A 22980-nucleotide genomic window follows, 5' to 3' on the forward strand; every position below is an offset into this window, starting at 1 on the left:
ACAGCAGTGGAGCAGAAAGCAATACTTAGGCAATGGCTATGCTGAGCTCTGTGGTGCGGCTGGTAACTGGCATCAGAAGTTTAACTGGAACATGAGTGAAGATATAGCAAAGTCCACAGCTACCCACAGGCACAGCAGGGATCTGGCAGGAGTCCAAGAAAGACCTGAAAGTAATGTTGCACAGACACTGAGACACAGTTAGTAACAGGCTTTATACTAGAGGTCTGTGATCCATAGGAAGTTCAGAACATGTGACCCAAATGGAATCAGGTTTGAAATAATGAGCAATCTAGGAATCCCACAACCTGACAACACCTTGGAAACAGATGATCACTTTAACTCTCTATTCCCTGTATGTGAAGAATGCCAGCAAGCAGGATAGCTCCTCCAATGACCACAAAGGAACTTTGGAAAAAGTAATCTATCTTTATGTACTGAAATAGTTGCAGTCCTGATAGTACCCCCCCTTTTTGGGTGGTCTCCAAACACCCACCAGGTTTTAAAGGGAATTTAGCATGAAAATTACGTATCAACTTATGAGCATGGACATCAGAGTCTTTAATCCAAGATCTCTCCTCCGGGCCGTAACCTTTCCAGTCTACAAGGTATTGTAATTGATTTTGATGCTTATGTGAATCCAGAATCTTATTGATCTCAAACTCCACACCTCGAGCAGTTGTTATGGGAGGTACTTTAGGCAAGCTGTCATGAAATCAATTAAATATCAATGGTCTAAGCAAGGAGACATGAAAGTAGTTAGGTACAAGCATAGTTGGAGGTAACTGTAAGTTACATGCCAGTGGGTTGATATTTTTTATAATACAAAAAGGACCAATATACCAGGGAGCAAACTTCATGGCAGGTACTTTAAGTTGAAGATTTCTAGTAGACAACCAGACACGATCCCCAACTGAATATTTAGGAACACTCAAACGTTTTCTATCAGCAAAGATCTTATAATTATGAGAGGCTTTCCTAAGACACTTATGTACCTGTCTCCGAATTCCAGTAAAATGTTGGAGGGTAGCTTTGGCTGCTGGAATGTCCACTGTAGGAATTTATTGAAGCTCAAGAACTCGAGGATGCTGACCAGAATTGGCGAAAAAAGGACTTACACCTGTAGCAGATGAATAATGAAAGTTATGAGCAAACTCAGCCCAAGGCAAGAAATCCATCCAATCATCCTGAGAAGAAGAAATATACATTCTCAAGAAGGTCTCCAACTCCTGGTATGCTCTTTTGGTTTGTCCATTTGACTGAGGGTGATATGCAGAAGAAAACTGTAATTTAATTTGCAATGATGAACACAAAGCCCTCCAAAACCGAGCAACAAACTGGACACCCCGATCAGACACTATCTCAGAAGGAAGTCCATTAAGATGAAATATCTCTTTGATAAATATTTGTGCTAATTTGGGGGCTGATGGAATTCGAACCAAAGGACAAAAATGGGCCATCTTGGTGAAACAATACTACCCAAATATCTGTACATCCCCTAGACTCAGGAAGATCTGTAATAAAATCCATGGAAAGATGGGTCCATGGTTGGGTGGCAATGGGTAGTGGATGGAGAGGACCAACTGGAGACTGCCGGGAGGACTTATGTTGTACACACTTAGAACAAGAACATATAAACTCTTTGACCTCTTTTTTCATGGAAGACCACCAATAGAAAAGTTGCAAAATTGAGTACATTTTACGAACCCCTGGATGTCCAGAGAAACGAGAATTATGAGCCCAGGAAAGAAGTTTACCTCGTAACTCTGGTGCCACAAATATCTTCCCAGGAGGAGGATCAGGAGAGATGGAAATTGAAGAAAAAGCCAGAGGGTTTATTATAGGGTACCTTTGATCCTCATTTTTTTCTTTCTCTTCCAACATTGAGTGTGAAAGTGCATCTGCCTTTTTACTCAATGAACTTGGATGATACCTGAGGACAAAATCAAAATGAGAAAAAAAGAGTGCCCAATGAGCTTGTCGTGGGTTCAGACAATGGGCAGTTTTCAACTACAACAAATTTTTATGGTCTGTAAAAATAATAACAGGGTGCTTTGCGCCTTCTAATAAATATCTCCATTCCTCCAAAGCTAACTTAATAGCTAACAACTCTTGGTCCCCGATGGAGTAATTACTTTCAGCATTAGAAAACGTTCATGAAAATAATAAACAAGACACTGTTCTCCCATCTGCAGCCACTTGAGACAAAATAGCCCCAACTCCATAAGTGGAGGCATCCACTTCTAGCATAAATGGTTTCTCAACATCCGGTTGAACTACAATGGGGGCCGCATAAAATGCATCTTTGAGAGTCTGAAAGGCATCCAATGCCTCTGGTGACCACACTTTGGGATTAGCCCCTTTTTTTGTCATAGCAGTAATTGGAGCTACAGTCATTGAAAACGCTTTGATAAACTTTCTGTAATAATTGGCAAAGCCTAAAAATCTCTGAATAGACTTTAATGAAGTAGGCAAAACCCACTAGCCTTTAACTTCTCAGGGTCCATCTGAAGTTCGGAACCGGAAATGATATACCCCAAAAAGGGTACCACTGGGACTTCAAAAACACACTTGGAGATCTTACCATAAAGCTTATTAGCTCGAAGACAACTTAATACCTCTTTAACATGGGTACGATGATCAGAAAGATTCCTGGAAAAAAAATCAAAATATCATCAAGATAAACAATAACAAACTGATAAAGTATATCTCGGAAAATTTCATTCACAAACTCCCGGAACACTGCAGGAGCATTACACAAACCAAAAGGCATGACGAGGTTCTCATAATGGCCATCTCGTATATTAAACACAGTTTTCCACTCATCACCCTCTTTAACTCTGATCAAGTTGTAAGCTCCCTTTAGATCAAGTTTAGTAAACAATCGAGACCCCTTAACTCTGTCAAACAATTCTGTAATGAGAGGCAAAGTAGATTTATTTTTTACCGTGATCTCATTTAGACCTCTAAAGTCGATACATGGATGAAGACCACCATCTTTTTTCTTTACAAAAAAGAAGCCCGCTCCAGCGGGAGATGAAGAAGGCCTGATAAACCCCTTTCGTAGGTTATCTTGCACATATTCCGACATGGCTTGAGTCTCAGGAACAGAGAGCGGGGATACTCAACCTTTTGGTGGCATTTTACCATGAATAAGTTCAATAGGACAATCCCAGGGATGCTGCGGTGAAGTTCGTCTGCCGCCTGCTCAGAAAAGACATCAGCAAATTCATGATAAGGCTGTGGGAGAGAAGGTGGAACTTCTATTTTCACTTCAGCCAATCGTACCACAGGAATCAAAAAATTTAATTTGCATTTAGGACTCCAAGAAAGAATTTGAGAACAAGTCGAATCAATATGAGGATTATGAAGAGTTAACCATGGTAAACCAAGAACTGTATCATACATAGATATGGGTAATACCAAAAACTCTAAACTTTCTTCCTGCAAAGCTCCTACCCTCTACTTCATAGACTTTGTTTCATGTGTAACATTTCCATTAGAAATTCTAGTCCCATTAACTTCAGAAAGGGAAAAAGAATGGGTTAATTTGACAACAGGAATTTTTAATTTCTGAACCAAAGACAATGAAATAAAATAGCCAGCTGCTCCAGAATCTAGCAATGCAGAAAACTCTTGACACGAAGAACCAAAATCAGGAATGCTCACAGAAATTAAACAATCCTTTTTGGCGGAAACTTTAGAAAATACCCCTAGTTTGACTTTCCCTCCATCAACTAGGGATGGTCGTTTTCTCAGCCTTATTGGATATTTAGGCAAGAAATGTTCTGAGGATGCACAATACAAGCACAAATTAGAACGCCTCCTACGTTGCTTCTCAACTTCAGACAATTTAGCTTTATTAATTTGCATAGGCTCATCAGATGTACTATGAAAAGAGCGAGACTGGGGAAGAGAATTTTTAGAACACTCGGAGCGACTCCTCCCTCGGAACCCCTCATTCTCGCATACGCAGATCAATTTTAATAGTCAATGAAATTAACTCATCCAAATTCTCAGGAAGATCCCGAGTCACCAACTCATCTTTAAGTCTCTCAGAGAGACCATTCCAATATGCTGCTCTTAATGCCTCATTATTCCATTTAAGGCTATAGTTTGAAAACGAACCACATACTGACCAACTGGAGCTGTTCCTTGCTTTACTCACAAAATATCCACAGACGCGGCCACTGATCTTCCAGGTTCGTCAAATATCCTTTTGAAAGTAGAAACAAAAGCTTGGTAATTAGACATTAAGGCATCATTTCTCTCCCATAAAGGAGAGGCCCACTCAAGAGCAGCACCAGACAATAATGACATAATATAAGCCACTTTAACACGAGAGGTGGTAAAACTTTGAGGTAACAATTAAAAAATGAATCTCACATTGGTTGAGAAATTCTCTACATATTTTTGGATTACCATCATAAGTGATAGGAGTCGGTAAACGTAAATAAGAAGCAGAAACCCCAGATGTACTTGCAACAGGGATCTTAAGTTTATCAAGACATGTAGAAAGATCCTGTAGACATTGCAAAACTTGAACTTGAGTGTTTTCCTGTACTTCCAAACGAGTGGTCAAACCCTGACGCACCTGTACCCCAGTAGCCTGTTCCAGATCCGGATTAATTTTTAGGTCTGTGCAAACTGTCACGGCTGCCGACATTTGAGACTCCTGGGAGGAGGGAGGCCTACTAGGCACAATAAACTGAGGTGGCTTTAGGAATGACCTTTTCATGAAATCTCGGTAGCACGGAATTAAAGTAAATAGAATTTATTCACAGGAGAAATATAATAGCAATGTCTCACATAAAGTCTCAACAACACTGAGGTTCACATAAGCAATAATAAGTATAGGAGAAAACCCCCCATATATAGTCTTAAACACAGAAAAGTTAATATGGTAGGGAACCCCGAGTCCAGTTTGAGGCTAACACCTCAGCATGGTATAGAGGAGCTTCAACTGTGTGGGACCCTGTAGTGATGGAGATCCGGAGCAGAGTGAGCCCTGTGATGCAGTGAAAGACGGAGCAGGGTTGAGCCCTGTGATGCTGTGAGGTTGAAGCAGGGTTGAGCCCTGTGATGCGGTGAGGTCAGAGCAGGGATGAGCCCCACGATGCGATGAGGTTGAAGCAGGGTTGAGCCCTGTTATGCAGTGAGATTCTGGAACAGGGTTGAGCCCTGCGATGCAGTGATGAAAACTGTAACAGTGCAGTTGACAACTGTAACAAAGAAGGATTTGATATCCACAGGAGTGAGATGCAACAGGCAAAGTAAATAGTGCAGCAAAAGGTGAAACCACAGCAGTGGAGCAGAAAGCAATACTTAGGCAATGGCTATGCTGAGCTCTGTAGTGCGGCTGGTAACTGGCACCAGAAGTTTAACTGGAACATGAGCGGAGATATAGCAAAGTCCACAGCTACCCACAGGCACAGCAAGGATCTGGCAGGAGTCCTAGAAAGACCTGAAAGTAACGTTGCACAGACACTGAGACACAGTTAGTAACAGGCTTTATACTAGAGGTCTGTGATCCATAGGAAGTTCAGAACATGTGACCCAAATGGAATCAGGTTTGAAATAATGATCAATCTAGGAATCCCACAACCTGACAACACCTTGGAAACAGGTGATCACTTTAACTCTCTATTCCCTGTATGTGAAGAACGCCAGCTCCTCCAATGACCACAAAGGAACTTTGGAAAAAAGTAATCTATCTTTATGTACTGAAATAGTCGCAGTCCTGACAGAGTGGATCTTCATCCCAGAAGGAGACCAAGAAGACTACTAGTAGTAGTTAAAAAAAACAATTGACTGTTCAACAATCCTTTGCATGGGGGTTGATGCCTTAACATCTATGCTAGTATTAGATGTGCATCCAATATCCGCCAATAGTGCAGTGGGTTTTAGACAGTTAATTGAGGTCCTGTGTCCCTGCTACCAAATCCCATTTAGATTACACTTCACTAGAAAAGCAATTCCCAGCCTGTACAGGAACATTAAAAAAACTTAGGCCCTCATTCAGAGCCATACGCTCTGAGCAGAGCGCACGCTCTGAATGAGGGCCGGGCTCCATTTTCATGGAGCGTCCTCCTGGATGCTCGTATAGCTGTGGGTCACCACCCACAGGCTATACGAGCGTGCATTGTGATGGTCGCGATGGTCATCTATCAGAGCCAAAATCACTCCCACTGACATCACTAGTGATGTCAGTGGGCCGGCTTCTGACGGGAGGCGTTCCCGTGGGAACGCCCCCGTCAGGGAGGCACGCCCCCGGCACGCCAACCAAAGGGGGCGTGCTGTCAATCAACATTGACAGCACGCCCCCTTTGATCGGACACAACGAGCGAAGGACTTTCCTTCGCTCGTCGCGTCTGGCGCATGCGCACGACGGAGCTCCCTCCGTCGTGCGCATGCTCAGTCCATAACATCGACCCACTTGCGAGCGGACAGCCGCTCGCGAGTGGGTCTGAATCAGGCCCTTAGTGTCCTCCAAAATGCCTTTGTACCCACTTAACCACATATATGTGGACAAGCAGAACAGAGCAAACGCAAGATTACATGCCTGTAACAGCCCAATGGGTGGGTGTATTGCCTTCAGTGGCACCAACAGCATCTAAGAAACAGCAGCTCATTCAGAGGCAGGCTACTCTGTGTTTAACCGGTTCCAAAAAGATGCATATCGCAGACAACCTTTTAGAAAAACTCAGGGAAGTCATTGCAAAATGGTTTACCTTGCTTGGACTCTCCTCAGGATTTGTGATTTCTGACAACACCACCAATATTGTGAGAGCATTACAGCTGGTTGAATTCCAATACGTCCTATGTTTTTCTCACACAATCAACTTGGTGGTGGAAATAGTTTTAAAAAATGACAGCACTGTGCAGGAGATGCTCTCTGTTGCCCGAAAAATTTCTGGACATTTTCACCATTCAGCAGGTGCATGTAGAAGATTGCAGCACCTGCAAGAAATGTTGAATTTGCTCTGTCACCAGCTGAAGCAAGAGGTAGTAACGATGTGGAACTCCACCCTTTATATGCATGAGCGGATGGAGGAACAGCAAAAAGCCATCCAAAGCTACACGGCGAACTATGACATAGGAAGAGGATGGCATAGAAAGAGGAGGGGGAATGCACCTTACTCAAGCTCAGTGGAAAATATTTTCCGTGTTGTGCAAAGTGCTGAAACCCTTCGAAGTAGTCACCTGTGAATTGAGTTCAGATATTGCCATCTTAAGTCAGGAAATACCCATAGTTAGAATAGAATAGTAAGCACTCTATAGAGAATTACTATATATATATATATATATATAGTTATGATTGTACCTGCACTACTAGCATGAGACCCTAGGGGTAAATTTACTAAGAATCGAGTTTGGTCGAGATGACAATCTCGGGTGAGTTTAGGCATGTTTTTCATCTCACAAATTTACTAAAGACAAATTCTGGTGAGTTTGGGAGAGATTTCTCTCTTCGCACTAGTAAAACTCGGGTGAGATCGTAAACTCTAAACAACTCACCATCGGCAAACTCGGAAGTACTTTTCATAAAAAAGATGCAACTCGGGAATTTACCAAGAATCGAGATTTCAATCTCAGGTGAGATTGAAGGAAACTCGCAGAGATATTTAAGTTTTAAACACTCCACCTCCTGAGCTGCGAGTGTTGCAGAAACATACACAGATCAGTGTGATTAATTTAAAGTGTTTTTATATATATATATATATATATATATATAAAAAAAAAAAAGATGTAGGGTCCCCCCCAAAAGCATAACCAGCCCCGGATGTATTAGAAACAAATAATAGACATAAATAATAAATAAATGACACATCTAGTCATGTACACAATGTTGCAGCCCCTGTCTCCTGTGATTATTATTTATACTTCATGGAAAAACAATTGGGGGAAAATACATGAACACTACTAATCATAAATGAGCTGGCAGCAAGAACCAAAGCGGTTCAAAAAGGACAGATAAATGGTTAGGTACAGTGTGAAGGTCCGGTTCTTTCTGCTTTCCCAGGTCTTCAAATTGAGTGGACCTGAGTATGGTGTTAGGTGGGCCCTGGTAAGATAGGAGCAAACTCTCTGTCAAAATCACTTTTCAAACTCTCAACCCCCACGTGAGACCCAGCCAATGAGCGTTTGCTAATATAAGCCGCCGCTGATTGGCTGACGTCCCGGCAATAATGAATGCTCAAGCCCTGATTTCTCATTATTGTTACTGTATCAACATGCTGATGCGTGTTGATACAGAGTATCCGGGCCCCTCTGGATTACTGCGGAGAACATCATGGGACAAAAGGTGAGTAATGGAGCTTTTTTTAGAGGTACTTCCATTGGATACTGTACGTTGAAAAGGGGACGTGAACATCTGGGAGCAGGTGAGTATGTATGTGTATGTATGTATTAGGGGTGTGCAGGCTCGGATAGGTTCGAGTTTGCACGTGGAGTTCGGATTTTTCCCTCCAAAAAAACGGAACTCAGAACGAGGCAAAACGTCATCTTACATGGACGAACATCATCATTCCTGGTCTTTTGTCCAGGAATGATGATGTTCGTCCATGTAAGATGACGTTTTGCCTCGTTCTGAGTTCCGTTTTTTTGGAGGGAAAAATCCGAACTCCACGTGCAAACTCGAACCTATCCGAGCCTGCACATCCCTAGTATGTATGCAGTAAAATTTTATTTAAAATGGTGTGTGTAGTGTATTTTTTGCACATTTCTTTACAGGTGAACTACACGTACCATTGAGTCCTTAATGCCCAGCATGCTGCTACTTGTGGTTCTTCAAGTACCAACATGAGGGGGAAGCTTGCTGGGACCTGTAGTTCCACTGTATAGACAATGTGAAATATTCTAATTTTTACACAATACAAAGAGACTATCAACCCGCCACCCACCGCCCAGCATAGCCTAGGCCAGGGGTGCCCTGAAGAGGCTGACCCCTTTATTGGGGGGGTCCCCAACTCCCCAGGGATCCCTGGCCTGGGCTGACTAGTGGTCAGGGCTAATGCTGCGGCTGGGGGGCCAGGTGAAAGGGCACCCCTGGCTGTGGCATCAGTCCTCAAATAGAAAGGGTCCAGGGCTGGTTTTAAATATACGGGGTGTCACGACCAGCCGGCCGATTCTCCAGATACCTCAATCTGAGAATCGCCACCAGTGCCTTATGGTTACCTCAGCACGTGCGGTTACTCTAACACGGTTCTGCCACCACCAACGAAGTTAACGGGAGTCGTTAGGTTCTCCCCTTAAATCTCAATATGCACACTCACTTACATATAGGTACGTAGCTTTGACCTCACAGGCTCGTGAATTCGACAAGAACACGGAGAAGACTGGATTAAGAATGTTTAATCCGAAAAATATTTCCAAGGTTATTGATTACAGAAAAAGGTAGTACATATATGGACAATACAAATATATCACAAATAGGTTTCAGAAAGTAAAAGGAATTAAAAATGAAAAAGAACCCAGAGTCTTTACATCTAGACTCAGTCGTGAAGGAGACACAGGAGCATTGGATTCTGGCCAGTCGTCAGGACTCTCCTTGGGCACAAGAACACTTATCACTGAGGGAGATGCATAGTTATACCCTCACAGCTGCACTAGCCCCCACCTTTGGGTTTTTCACTCTTTCATTGCTGTACACTGGGCATTAAGAAATCGGCCACACCCTCCCATATTGTCTATAGGAAGTAGGGGGTCTTGAAACAGTGTGAAGGGGTCTTTAGAAACCAATAAGCAGGTAACATACCCTACATTCTTGTCATCTCCCTTCTAAAGGATTTTATATCCCATGACCTGGCTTGACCAGCTCTGACCATCTGCATTAAGGATGTATCTCTCCCCAAACTTTATGGCCTGTAGAGAGAAGAGATGATTATCTAGATGCCTGGTTCCAGGAAGACAAATCTCCTCCAAGCTTTGTATTCCTACAGGTCAAATACAGGACACTGCCTAGAAACCATGTTGATACTCACATTTATATATATATATATATATATATATATATACATTTACATGACATCATTCCTGGCAATTATTCTCTGGAATAAACGCCACACCTCCCCCTGAAGATGGGCACAGGAGAGACAGTGATCCACCTATCACATTCTCTCCTGTGACCCCCACTACCATGTCTTCTAATGGCAGTGCACCAGCTTCTAAATCCACCAAGGGGTCAGATTTCTGATCATTTTCATTTAGGTGACACATGGCTATTACACAAGCTTCCATGTTATGCCAAGCTATGAGCAACTTACTGTGGTGCACAGTCTGCCTCTTCCACCCATCCCCTTGTGCCAACATATTATTGATATCTTGGAGATGTGGTACTAGTAGCTGGGGACTTTTCCAGGCAGCCTGTAGCTTGGTCAGCTGCATAGGGCTCAGTACCAGGCCCTTTTGGCCTAACTCAATTGTACCCTCCCTCATGCTGCAGTCATACCAGAGCTTCTGTTTCTCCTGAGCAGCATTCAGATCGTTCTGCGCCATTCCCCTTAGGGACTGCAACTCCTCCCTTAACGTCACCATGTATGACACCACTGACATTTCAGGGGGAATCAATTTACCTTCCCACTCTTTCCTAACCAAATCTAAGTGGTTGCACACCCTGCACCCGCATAGGAGTCCAGAGGGTTCCTGTGGCACATCGCCGTATGGCAAGAGGAGATGCGGCAGGAACCTCTCCTGGTCTCTTCCCTGGGATTTCACAAATGTCCTAAGTATTTGGTTTAGGGTGCTGGAGTGGGATTCAGATGGGTGGGAGTACTCGGCAGTACCTAACATAGACACAACCTTCTCATCAACCTTAGGGGTAGACCATGCAGTCATAGCCTCCACCATGTCTGGTTGTGGGAGAAGGATACCTCCTTCCACCCTGTGCCTTGAGTACGGCACCTCACTCATGCCTTCTGGGCAGTCCTGGGCCTCCAGCTCATCTGACCTGGTCTGAATCACTGCTGGCTCAGGTAGGGAGTACTTCCCTTTATCACTCTGCCCTGGCTCCATCTCCTTACACAGTATCTGGGAGTGATCATTGTCAATCTCTAGCTCCCTGAGACCTACAACAGGAGAAGGAACTTTTGCAAACTCCATGTCAGTCATTGGAGACAACGTACAATCAGACATCACATTTTTAAACAGTTGGTTACCAGCCTGCACTTCTAATTCAAGGGGTAGGATGCTTAACTGTGTCAGCTGTGGCTCTGACACACCCTCCTCCCTCACAGGATCATCTAATTCTAATACATTGCTATCCAGCATTCCAGTCAGGTCCTTATCCAACAGCCCAGTGGGGGGTGTATGGCTTATGACTGGGTCAGTGGTGTGTGACAGGATCACAGGCTCAGCAGCAGGAAGTATGAGGCTAAGGGTCTCTCTGTCATAGTTAGTTGGGGCTAGAATCCTTTTCCTCCCCCTCATGACCTGTCTTAGCACAGAGATACATCACATACTGGGAACTATATACTTTGGCCCTGATACCTGGACCATCAGTTGCCATACAAACATGGGTGGACTCTAACACATTACTGACCCTACCAGATTCCATCTTGAAAACTTCCTGTCTTCCTAGATCTGCTGGAATGAGGGTCTGTGTGTGAGGGTGGGGAGACTTTGGACACACAATATTACTGTCCTCTGTGACTGCTAGCAGAACACTGCTCATTCCTTCAGGGATTACTGCACAGCTCCTCTGTGCTGCTTCCTCCCTGGTACTTACAATTAGGGTAGGAGTCACATCAGACACACGTTTACACATTTCGTTACCATCAATCCCTGGTACTTGTAATTTTTCCAGATCATTTGCACCAGGGACTGGAGTAATTTCACCAGTACCATATACAGTGGGACACTCGGCTATGCCAGTAACTGCACCTTGTTGTACAACCCTGACACTTCTCTCCGAAGATATTTCATTTTCCACAAAAATTATATCTGGTTTCCCTTCCTGGTATTCCTGGCTGATTCTAACATGCTTCCCTTCCTGACCTGCTCGGCTAACTCATGCTCTTACAGATTCCAGGCTAAGGTCAGTGTCCTGTGCAGCTTTGATAGCATCCCTCTGGACTACCTGGTTATTGTAAGGAGTTAGGGCAGCAGCTGCCCCGCCCTTTCCCAATTCAGTGTCTGAGACTGACCTGTGTACAGGGAGGGAGGGGGGATGAGGGGGATTAACCTCTATTGAGCTGGTTTCCACACCTGCAAGGGTTAACTCACAGCCCCTCTGCGCTGCTGTGGGCCGGGTCATTACTGTAAATGAAGGGGTTACATTGGACTCATTGTTGCATACCGTATTCACTCCAACCCCTGATGATGGTACATTTGCAATATCATCTGTTAACAGTACATTACACAGTTTTTCATTAGGGTACACCATCAGACCCAGTTCTGACTGACCGGACTCCAGCCTGTGGAACTGCAAAGGGTTATCTGCTAGAACAGAACTTTGTACATCACTGATACAATCACATTCATTTGTACTCATGCTGGGTCGGTCAGCAGGGGTCACCTGGGGAAAAACTGGGTTAGATTGTACCTTTGCATCATTTACAACATAATTCTCATTTACATATTTAGTTTGCATTTTCCCCAAATCACACCCCAACAGTACTGTAGCAGGTAAATTGTCCAGCACCCCAACATCCCGGATACCTCTCCCAACTCCCCAGTCAAGATACACACGAGCCATAGGCACCTCTGGGTGCACCCCACCCACTCCCCGCACTGTAATAGTCTTCCCTGGAATAATATCCTCGGGACCCACTAAGGCTGGGTGGATGAGAGTCAGGTCTGAGCCAGAGTCTAATAGCCCAAGTGCAACTTGGTGTCCTACCTGGACCGCTTGTAGATTGTCCCGGGGGTGTCCTTGGGGCCCTTCCACACACAGGATGGCTGGCACAGGTTTCCCTGCTGGGCCACTCACAGGAGCGGGTGTTGATCTTTTCTTCTTGGGGCAATCGACACTGATGTGCCCCAGCTCATTGCATGTATAACACCTGCGGCCAGTTGCCAAAACAGGTTTTCCCCCCGCCCCCCCAAAAGGTGCAGCAACAGCTGGCTTTGCAGGGTACCGCGGGGGTGATCCTCCAGGTCGTCTCTCTCTCCATGCCGCTTGTCCTGGCATCCCCCAACTCTTCTTCACCACAGAAGCCCGAATGCTGGTGTACTTGTCTGCCAGGCTGGCAGCCTCCTGAGACGTTTTGGGATCCCGATCCAGGACCCACTCTTTGACCTCCGCTGGACACAGTGCGAGGAACTGTTCCTGGAGAATAAGGTCCTTTAGTTTGTCAAAGTCCGTCACCTGCAATCCATCAACCCACTGATGCAACAGGGTTGACAATTGCGCTAACAGTCCCGCAAAGGTATCAGAGGGACTGCGCTTTGAGTCTCTGAACTTTTGTCGATAAGCCTCAGGGGTGATGTTGAAATGCTGTAACAAGGCTTTTTTAATCGCAGCATAATCACCATCCAGTTCCTGGGGAAGATCTGCAAACGCCTCCAAAGCTTTTCCTCTCAGCCCAGGGGTTAAATAACTTGCCCATTCACTGTGGTCCAGTGCAAACTGTCGGCAAGTCTTTTCAAACCCCCTCAGGAATGTATCGAGGTCGCCATCCTTCTCCAATACAGGAAATTGATCATGCCGGGGCTTTTTCCTACCCGGTTCACAGGTAGCATTCTGTCCGCGGAGTCTGGCCATCTCCAGCTGGAACACGCGCTCAGCCTGGCGCTCCTCAGCCGCAGCCTGGCGCTCTGCAGCTTCAGCCTCAGCCTCTCGGACTGCCTTCCGCTCGGCAGCTTCCTGGTCAGCTCGGCGTACTGCAGCTTCCTGGTCAGCTCGGCGTCCAGCAGCTTCCCTGTCTGCAGACGTTTGGAACTGCTGCATCAGCTGCAGAGTTGTGGCAGTGTTCCTGTCCTTCATATGCCTGTCAGAAGTTTGAAGGAAACTCTCTAGTGCAGACTCACTTGACCCAGCAGAGGTGTCCGACCCCCGCTGTGCATCTGTTGTAAGGTCCAGTACAGACTGCGCCTCTGCAGCAGGGTTGTCCATTGTCTGGCCACCTTCAGCAGCAAGATTCTGATCCGCCACTTGGAGTAATTGGGCCAGTTGATCCTTGTTCTGGCCCTTCCAGGCAATGTTTCTCTCCATACACATGGCCACAAGGTCATCTCTTTTCTGTTGCAGGTACTCTGTGGTCATTCTGGACCTCAAACTAATTGCCAAATAAAATAGAAAAGAAAAACAAGAGAGGGGGGGGAACAGAAACTATTTGCTATGTATGTCCGTTTAAAATCTAAACCTTGAGCGTAATTCTCCGGTGAATTTATGATGTAGTTTCTCTCAAGAATTACACACCATTAATTCACTTAAGTTCTTGTGATAAAAACAAAAATTATCATCATCCCATCGCTTGCCACCAATTTGTCACGACCAGCCGGCCGATTCTCCAGATACCTCAATCTGAGAATCGCCACCAGTGACTTATGGTTACCTCAGCACGTGCGGTTACTCTAACACGGTTCTGCCACCACCAACGAAGTTAACGGGAGTCGTTAGGTTCTCCCCTTAAATCTCAATATGCACACTCACTTACATATAGGTACGTAGCTTTGACCTCACAGGCTCGTGAATTCGACAAGAACACGGAGAATAGACTGGATTAAGAATGTTTAATCCGAAAAATATTTCCAAGGTTATTGATTACAGAAAAAGGTAGTACAAATATGGATAATACAAATATATCACAAATAGGTTTCAGAAAGTAAAAGGAATTAAAAATGAAAAAGAACCCAGAGTCTTTACATCTAGACTCAGTCGTGAAGGAGACACAGGAGCATTGGATTCTGGCCAGTCATCAGGACTCTCCTTGGGCACAAGAACACTTATCATTGAGGGAGATGCATAGTTATACCCTCACAGCTGCACTAGCCCCCACCTTTGGGTTTTTCACTCTTTCATTGCTGTACACTGGGCATTAAGAAATCGGCCACACCCTTCCATATTGTCTATAGGAAGTAGGGGGTCTTGAAACAGTGTGAAGGGGTCTTTAGAAACCAATAAGCAGGTAACATACCCTACATTCTTGTCATCTCCCTTCTAAAGGATTTTATATCCCATGACCTGGCTTGACCAGGTCTGACCATCTGCATTAAGGATGTATCTCTCCCCAAACTTTATGGCCTGTAGAGAGAAGAGATGATTATCTAGATGCCTGGTTCCAGGAAGACAAATCTCCTCCAAGTTTTGTATTCCTACAGGTCAAATACAGGACACTGCCTAGAAACCATGTTGATACTCACATTTATATATATATATATATATACATTTACATGACATCATTCCTGGCGATTATTCTCTGGAATAAACGCCACACGGGGTACCTCACAATTTTTTTCTCCATATATTTAAAAGTTAAAACCAGCTTTGTCCCTGCTGCCTGGTGCTGGTCTTGTTCCCTGTAATTTTAAGAACCAGGACTAGCTGCCAAGTCCGGGGCTGGTTAGTCTTTTGGGGGGGGACCTCACGTCATTTAAAAAAAAAAATATTTAACTCTTTTTTACAAGTCTTAACACACAAGCAGCAAGCGCATATCTCACTGATATGTACAGGCTGCTAGCTCGGGAGAGATTTACAGAGAGAAAACACTACAATCTTGGGTGAGTAATCTCCTGCAAAATGGATGCGCTGATTGAAAGCGCTGATTGAGAATCCAGGGACGAGGGAGGAAAAAGTTTGTTTTCCTTCGTCGATAAGTTTTTTTTATGTATTTTGTTTTGTGTGTTAAAAAGGAGAAGTCACATTATTGCGTACGCAGCTAAGTCACAATAGAGCATAAGAGTCATTATACGGTTGTGTAGTAGTCGCATTATTGTGTATGCGACTAGTCGCACAATAGCGTATACGTATTTCCGGTCTTGCTGCCACGTGTTTTAAACAAAGCCATTGAGATTACATTTTCAATTGTTGCCAATAACTGGGTTAACGTGTATTTTTCTGCGCAGGAAAAAAGTGTGTAACAGTGAGTATTTGTTTAGGGTGTAACACGGTTCCTAAGTGTTAAGGGTATCGTAGGACCCTTAAGTGCTAGGCATAATGAGCGGCCAAGTGACTCGGTAGCAGCTTACCATTTACTTTACACAAGGCAGGTGTATGGGTTGTTATTTTTGTTAGGGTTCGGCTCTCAGTGTGATTACAGTATTCAGTAATCGGTTAGACTTATTTGAGCACTGTTATTGAACTGCATAGTTTTGGCTAAACTGTGATTGTGAACTGATGAGAGGGTGGACGAAATCAACTGGAAAACAAAGGGTATTTATTGCCCCCTAGCGGTTGAAAGGTAGTCAAAAAGGGATTTCTACGTGGGAGCAGCTTTTCTTCCATAGGTGAGTGGAGGCGTCCAGAGGTCTTTCATAGGGTTTGTGGATACACCCTTTTTCAAAGATGTCCACAGGTAAGTGAAAGTATCTTTACTGTCTTTCACCAGTTTAAATCTTTATTGAAAAACATAGGGGTTGTCCCAGGATGGGAGCCACGCAAACAGTAGAGATGTTAGACAATGATGTGCTGCTAATGGAAGCGCCACTTGGATCGGCACGCCGTATTATGCATACTAAGTATGGTGCTTATGCAATTAGGTACTGTGATGTATGGTGTAAAATGACGATGAAGAGTGTTAGACCGTTTCCCAGAATTGGTAGCTTTGATAAGGATGTATTGAACAATGTCCGAGATCACATCAGTCTGGTGCTTTCTTGAGTGAAAAAGGTAAAATATAACGAATGTTTAAAACTATGGCAGCATGAAGGGGATGTGTGGCTTAAAGGTGTGCAAGTGACACAAACTTGCATCGCGAGCACGTTACCAGAAAGTAAACCCGCAGAGCTGAATTGCAATGCATGCGAGCCACGAAATGGCGTGCATGTGGAGCAAGGTAGTGCACCACCGCCGCCCTATGCTGACAGGGGTGCAGGTACAGTTGTTGAAAAAAACCCATAAAAATATAACAAGTAATTTGTACCCTCTCTTAAGTAACCATAAGGAAAATGTTTATGATGTGGATGATGAGCCTATTGTTATGTCTGCCATTTCCCATGCTGTACACATGTTAGATGCTCCACCACGGCAAGCACAAGTGGTGCCGCCATCTCCATCAGTGATAGAACAGGAAGTGTTAACATCCACTGCACCCGTAGAGGAAGTTGTTAACCCTATACGTAGCAGTAACAGACTAAACTTCCAGCCAGGTAATAAGGTCAAAAGTAGCAGTGCGGGCGATCTGCATCCCATCCGGACAATAACTGTTCCGAATGGGAATGTGGATGCGAACGGTGTAGTGCCCACAAGGGAAGTAGGAATGCATTGTCCTTGGACAAGAGCGGAGCTAAATTCCATAATGAATGATTTCCCCGATCCTAAAAAGGAATTAGCCAAATGTCAAAAATTTTTGAAAAATTTGGATAGTTCTCACGAGCCAACCAACAAAGATTGGCGAGTGGTGTTAAGGGCCTGTCTTCCACACAATACCAACGTGACAAAATTTATCACGGATTGTGTATTGGATGGAGATGTTCCTTTAACAGACGAAATTAACCAAGGTAACATTTCCCGCATTGTAACTCAATTAGGTGTATATTTTCCAGTAGTAGTTAACTGGAGCAAAATTTTCACCAAAAAACAAAAAGAGAGTGACTCTGCAGAAGATTATTGTAACCGGGCTGTACGGCTATCACCCATACACTGGGTTAGAAGATATTCAAGATAGCACTCACCACAGGGGAATGATTGTCACTGTACTCATGGATGGTCTTAAAGAGAATCTAAAGACTCGGGTTCAGACCTCACAGCCTGGCTGGAGGGGATTCACTGTAGACACCCTCATAAAATCCGCAATTGAACATGACAAGAACATCCTAAAAAGAGAGAGACCCAGAGCGAGAAACTAATGGCTGTTAGTATCCAAGCTCTAGAAGGAATGACTGTAACAATACAGCCAGCAGACACACCTGCACCTGCACCTGAACAGTTACACATCCTCACTAATCCTACACAACTGCAAACACAGCCCTACCCCACTTATCACACACAACCATAAGTCCCATACTATCCACAAACCCCATATCTCCCTCAATACCCTCTCCCTCAATATCCCTACCCATACCCACCACCCACACAACAATCCTTTCATCCACCCCACCCACGAAAGTGTTTTAATTGCAACCAGCCAGAACATGTAAGTAAGAACTGTACAGCAAAGAGGGTAGGACCCCCGAACCAGGGAATACCTGGATATCCCCATAAAGGTTATACACAGAGACCAGCAAATGTCCAACAGACACCAGCTCCAATTGTGGCTGTTAATGCTTTATTGGAGAGTGGGAACGAACGCCAGGGGTCCGGTCATACCTGTAGTCTACAGATAGTCAAGTTACCGGGAAGTACTAGGGAAGAACCGGTAATGATGTTTGATGTAGCTGGTACTAAATATCCTTTTTATGTAGACACAGGGGCAACCAGGTCAGTGATAAAATCTCCCGTTAATTTACAGGTAACCAATGAGACAGTACCAGCAATGGGTTTAACGGGTAAAGTGCAACATTATTTAACAAAATCACTATCAGGCCATTGCATACCAGGCATTCATTTCTCCTGGCAGCGGCGGCCCCTACTAACCTACTGGGAAGGGATTTGTGATGTAAAATGGGATGTGTCATATAATGTGCCCCTGATGGTGTATTTTTAGATATCCCAGAGAGAATTGCGCACGAGGTGACGTGATATGTTGGACACTCCCCAAAGGTTAATATATCACTCTACCGGTTTAAGTGAAAATCCATCTCAGGCAGATCAAATGTTAGCCCAAATTCCAGATTCACTTTGGACCAAGGATGGACAGGACACTGGATTAATGGCAAACGTAAGTCCCATAATGGTAAATTTAAAAAGCGGTAGGCAAGCTCCAAAAATTCCCCAGTACCCATTGAAACAGGAGGTAGAATTAGGGGTTTATCCCATAATTGAGCGTTTGTTACAACAGGGAATTTTCATTCGTACAGCTAGTGTAGCCAACAGTTTCATCTTTCTGGTAAAGAATGGTGGGAGGGGTTATAGGCTGGTACAAGACCTTAGAGGTGTAAATAAGGTGGAAGAGAGTCAATTTCCCGTAGTGCCAAATCCAGCTGTCATTCTCATGCAGATCCCACCAAATGCAACCCATTTCACTGTCATTGACCTCTGTTCTGCTTTCTTCTCTGTGCCTCTTCATCCTGACTGTCAGTACCTATTCGCTTTCACATACAGGGGTGTACAATATACATGGACACGATTTCCCCAGGGTTTCATAGACAGCCCCAGTATCTTTTTCCAGGCCTTACACGACTGTTTACAATCTTTTCAACCTGCCAATGGATCTGTTCAAATATAATATGTGGATGATTTATTGTTATGTTCTGATTCGTTTATGTCATGTTTAAATGGTACTAAACTTTTGTTGCTTCATCTCATGCAAACAGGACACAAGGTTGCTAAGGACAAACTACAGCCATGTCAGTCCAGGGTTAAATATTTGGGACACTGCCTAACTCAGGGGTTACGACATCTCACAAATGACAGAATCCAGGCCATACAGAACATGACACTGCCGCAGAACCAACAGAAAATTCATACCTTCTTGGGAATGTGTGGATACTGCAGAATGTGGATCCCAGGTTTTTCTATTTTGGCCTTGCCATTACAGGACTTAGTCTCTTCCTCAAAGCCTGACCGTGTCATAAACACTGAGGAATCAGAGCAGGATATCCTTAATCTTAAGGATAGTCTGACAAAAGCATCTGCATTGGGAATACCTGATTATGAAAAACCTTTTGATTTGTATTGTACGGAAGCCGATGGTTGCGCAGCTGGTGTCCTCACACAAAAACATGATGATGCCAGTAGGCCCGTAGCATACTACACTGCACAATTGGACACTGTGGCAAGATCACTCCCAACATGTTTAAGAAGTGTAGCAGCAACTGCTCTATTGGTCAGTAAGAGTGAGGATGTGGTACTAGGCCATGATATGATTGTCTATACTCCCCATGCTGTATCTGCTCTGCTGAACTCTGCCCAAACCAGACACGTCTCTTTGGCTAGATTTACCAAGTGGGAACTAGCTCTAATAGCCCCTGCAAACATCACTGTTAAACGATGCAGTACGTTAAACCCAGCAACGTATTTACCATATGTGCAACGTGATGCACAAAGGGTGGAAGGAGATGGGTTGCTGGTGGGAAGTGAGTTCAGCGGACATAGTGATGCACATGATTGTATGGAATATCTGAACCAGACCTTTACTGCAAGACCTGACATACGTGACACACCTTTAGAGAATGTGGATCTGACATTTTACACGGATGGGAGTTGTCATAGACAAACAGACACAGGTGAGTTGTGTACAGGTTATGCTGTTGTAAATGACGAAGACATCATATAAGCTGAACCTTTAGGACCACCACACTTGGCCCAAGTGGCGGAACTGATGGCACTAAAGAGAGCGTGTGAGTTAGCGGAAGATAAATATTCTAATATCTATACTGACTCTAGATACGCCTTTGGAGTAGTACACAATTTCGGTGCCTTATGACGTCTGAGAAAATTTATGACAGCAGCAGGCAAACCAATTGCACATTCCAAACATATAAAAGGACTATTAACAGCAATCCAATTGCCAAAGGCAGTGGCAGTAATTAAGCTTAAAGCCCATACATGTGAGGATGATCCAGTGTCACTGGGCAACAACAGAGCAGACAAAGCTGCAAAATGGGCAGCAGGGTTAAAAATGAATGTACCAATGGAACAAATTATGTCTTTTCAAACAATTGATATGCTGAAACTAATTGAGATGCAAAATTTGTGTTCTACCCAGGAAAAGTCAGTCTGGAAGTCCTAGGGGTGTGGATAAGAGTCCTCTGGACTCTGGAGGGATGGACAAGGTAACCCAGTAGCTTCCAAGCCATATTACCCCAGCCTGGCTGAGGCAGCAAACGGTCAGACTCATCTGGGAAAGCAAGGTATGTGCAAATTGATGAGAGATACTGGTGCGCACCAGGTTTCTCTTCTCAAGCAGAAAAGAGAGCAATGTCCTGTCTGACCTGCTTGAGGAAAAACATTGGGAAAACTATCCCTACCGAACCATCCCACATTCCACCGACTAACGGACCTTTGCAGGTGATAGAAATCGATTTCATCCTATTACCACCATGCAGGAATCTCAAGTATGTATTAGTGTGCACTGACGTGTTTTCCAATTGGGTTGAGGCATACCCAGCTGTCACTAATACTGCTGCATTTACTGCCAAGAAAATTGTACAGGAGTTTTGCATGCAGATACGGTATCCCTAAAATCATCGAGAGTGATAGGTCTACTCATTTCACAGGTGATGTTTTCCAAAATATGTGTAAGCTGATGGGTATTAATAGTCGACTTCACACCCCCTACCGACCGCAAACCAGTGCCAAGGTAGAGAGGATGAATGGGACTATTAAAAATAAACTAAATAAAATCATGGCAGAGACTGGACTATAATGGCCTCAAGCATTACCGTTGGTCCTACATAGCATAAGGACCACTCCTAGACCCCCTCTAAATCTGTCCCCCTTTGAAATACTGTTTGGTAGATTATAAGTCTGCAGGAATATTTAAAAGGTAACAACGAGGTAACTGTAAAGTATCTTATATCAATGAGTAAACAGTTAAAACAGCAACCTGTCATGATGTTGAACCTGGAGAATATGTTATGATCAGAAATTTCTTGCATTCAGGTTGTTTGACTGATTGTTGGGAGGGTCCATATCAGGTGTTGCTGATGAGTACCACATCATTGAATGTAGCCGAGAGAGATACCTGGGTCCATTTCACTCACTGCAAAAAGGTCAACCAACCGTTGGAGAAACAAGGTGGAGACAAGGCCGATAACATGGACCTGTCGATCGCGAGCTTGTTCCGGGAGGATTAAAAGGTTGTATGGGATACCTGAGCTAAAGAAATTTGCAGGTCCTTGCTGCGGCGATGGACTGGTCTGCTGTGTTCATTTTTATATTCTCTTCCAGAGTTTACATCATACTGGTTTGCTCAGGGATTTCTGGTTTCTGTGACAGGGAACCGATAGAGGAGATGGGAGCTGATGACAGTGCTGATGGAGTGGAGTCAAGAGGAGGAGTGCTATGCCAATCAGGGGAGTGTCTGACCAATCTTAGTACTGTAATTGTTAAGAGATCTGCTATTTTGGATACTCGGGGACAGTGTGAAGGTCTATTGTCTGAGGATTATTGCATGTGTGAGTTCTGTCGGTCCGTAATTGATGAGAGATGCATCCAACATTGTCAACCTAAGTATAATCAGTATTGAGATGGGTATCCTTTAGAGGATTATCACACCATGGTGGGCAAAATTTTGAACCAAACTTACTGTTGGGTGTGCTCTCACATGCCCCAAGGACAGCATAATGTAGGATTATTGCCCTTCCCATTAAATATCTATGAAATTTTAGAATTGCAAAAAGGGAAGACACTGGATGGGAAATTTCTTAATACCAAACCACCCCAGTTTAATCTCCACCAGTACCAAGTAGATAAAACACTTTTATGTTTAAACATCACCAACTCCAATGACCTAGGAAGTTGGGAGGTGACTGGTAATAATCAGACGATGACCTTCTCACAAAGAGCTGACTGTGAGCCTATGAACTATGAACTATTATCCAAAATTAGACACTTCCGGTATAAATATACATTGAGCAATACAAAAGAAATGGTTGGCAGAATACCAGAAGGGTACTGTGCTAAGGTTATACAACCAGAAACATGTTTTTGCCAGATGGGAGAACCTGAGATAGGATTATTTGTGAGGGAAATGTGCTTAATGATAATGATGCATACTATTCCTTATGTTCTCCCTGACGATGTATACTTTATATGTGGAAGGAAAGCGTATAAGTGGCTCT

General features: G+C 44.1%; 1 protein-coding gene across 1 annotated transcript; it reads right to left on the reverse strand.

Moving 5' to 3' along the window:
• Positions 1–12004: 12004 nt before the first annotated feature.
• On the reverse strand, positions 12005–14200 carry LOC148524032 (uncharacterized). Its single transcript, XM_088472248.1, has one exon. The coding sequence runs from the start codon at positions 14198–14200 to the stop codon at positions 12005–12007; it is 2196 nt and encodes a 731-aa protein (XP_088328374.1).
• Positions 14201–22980: the final 8780 nt, after the last annotated feature.

The sequence above is a fragment of the Taudactylus pleione genome, unplaced genomic scaffold (assembly GCF_031769625.1).
Source record: "Taudactylus pleione unplaced genomic scaffold, aTauple2 ptg000122l, whole genome shotgun sequence".
Taxonomy (NCBI): Eukaryota; Metazoa; Chordata; class Amphibia; order Anura; family Myobatrachidae; genus Taudactylus; species Taudactylus pleione.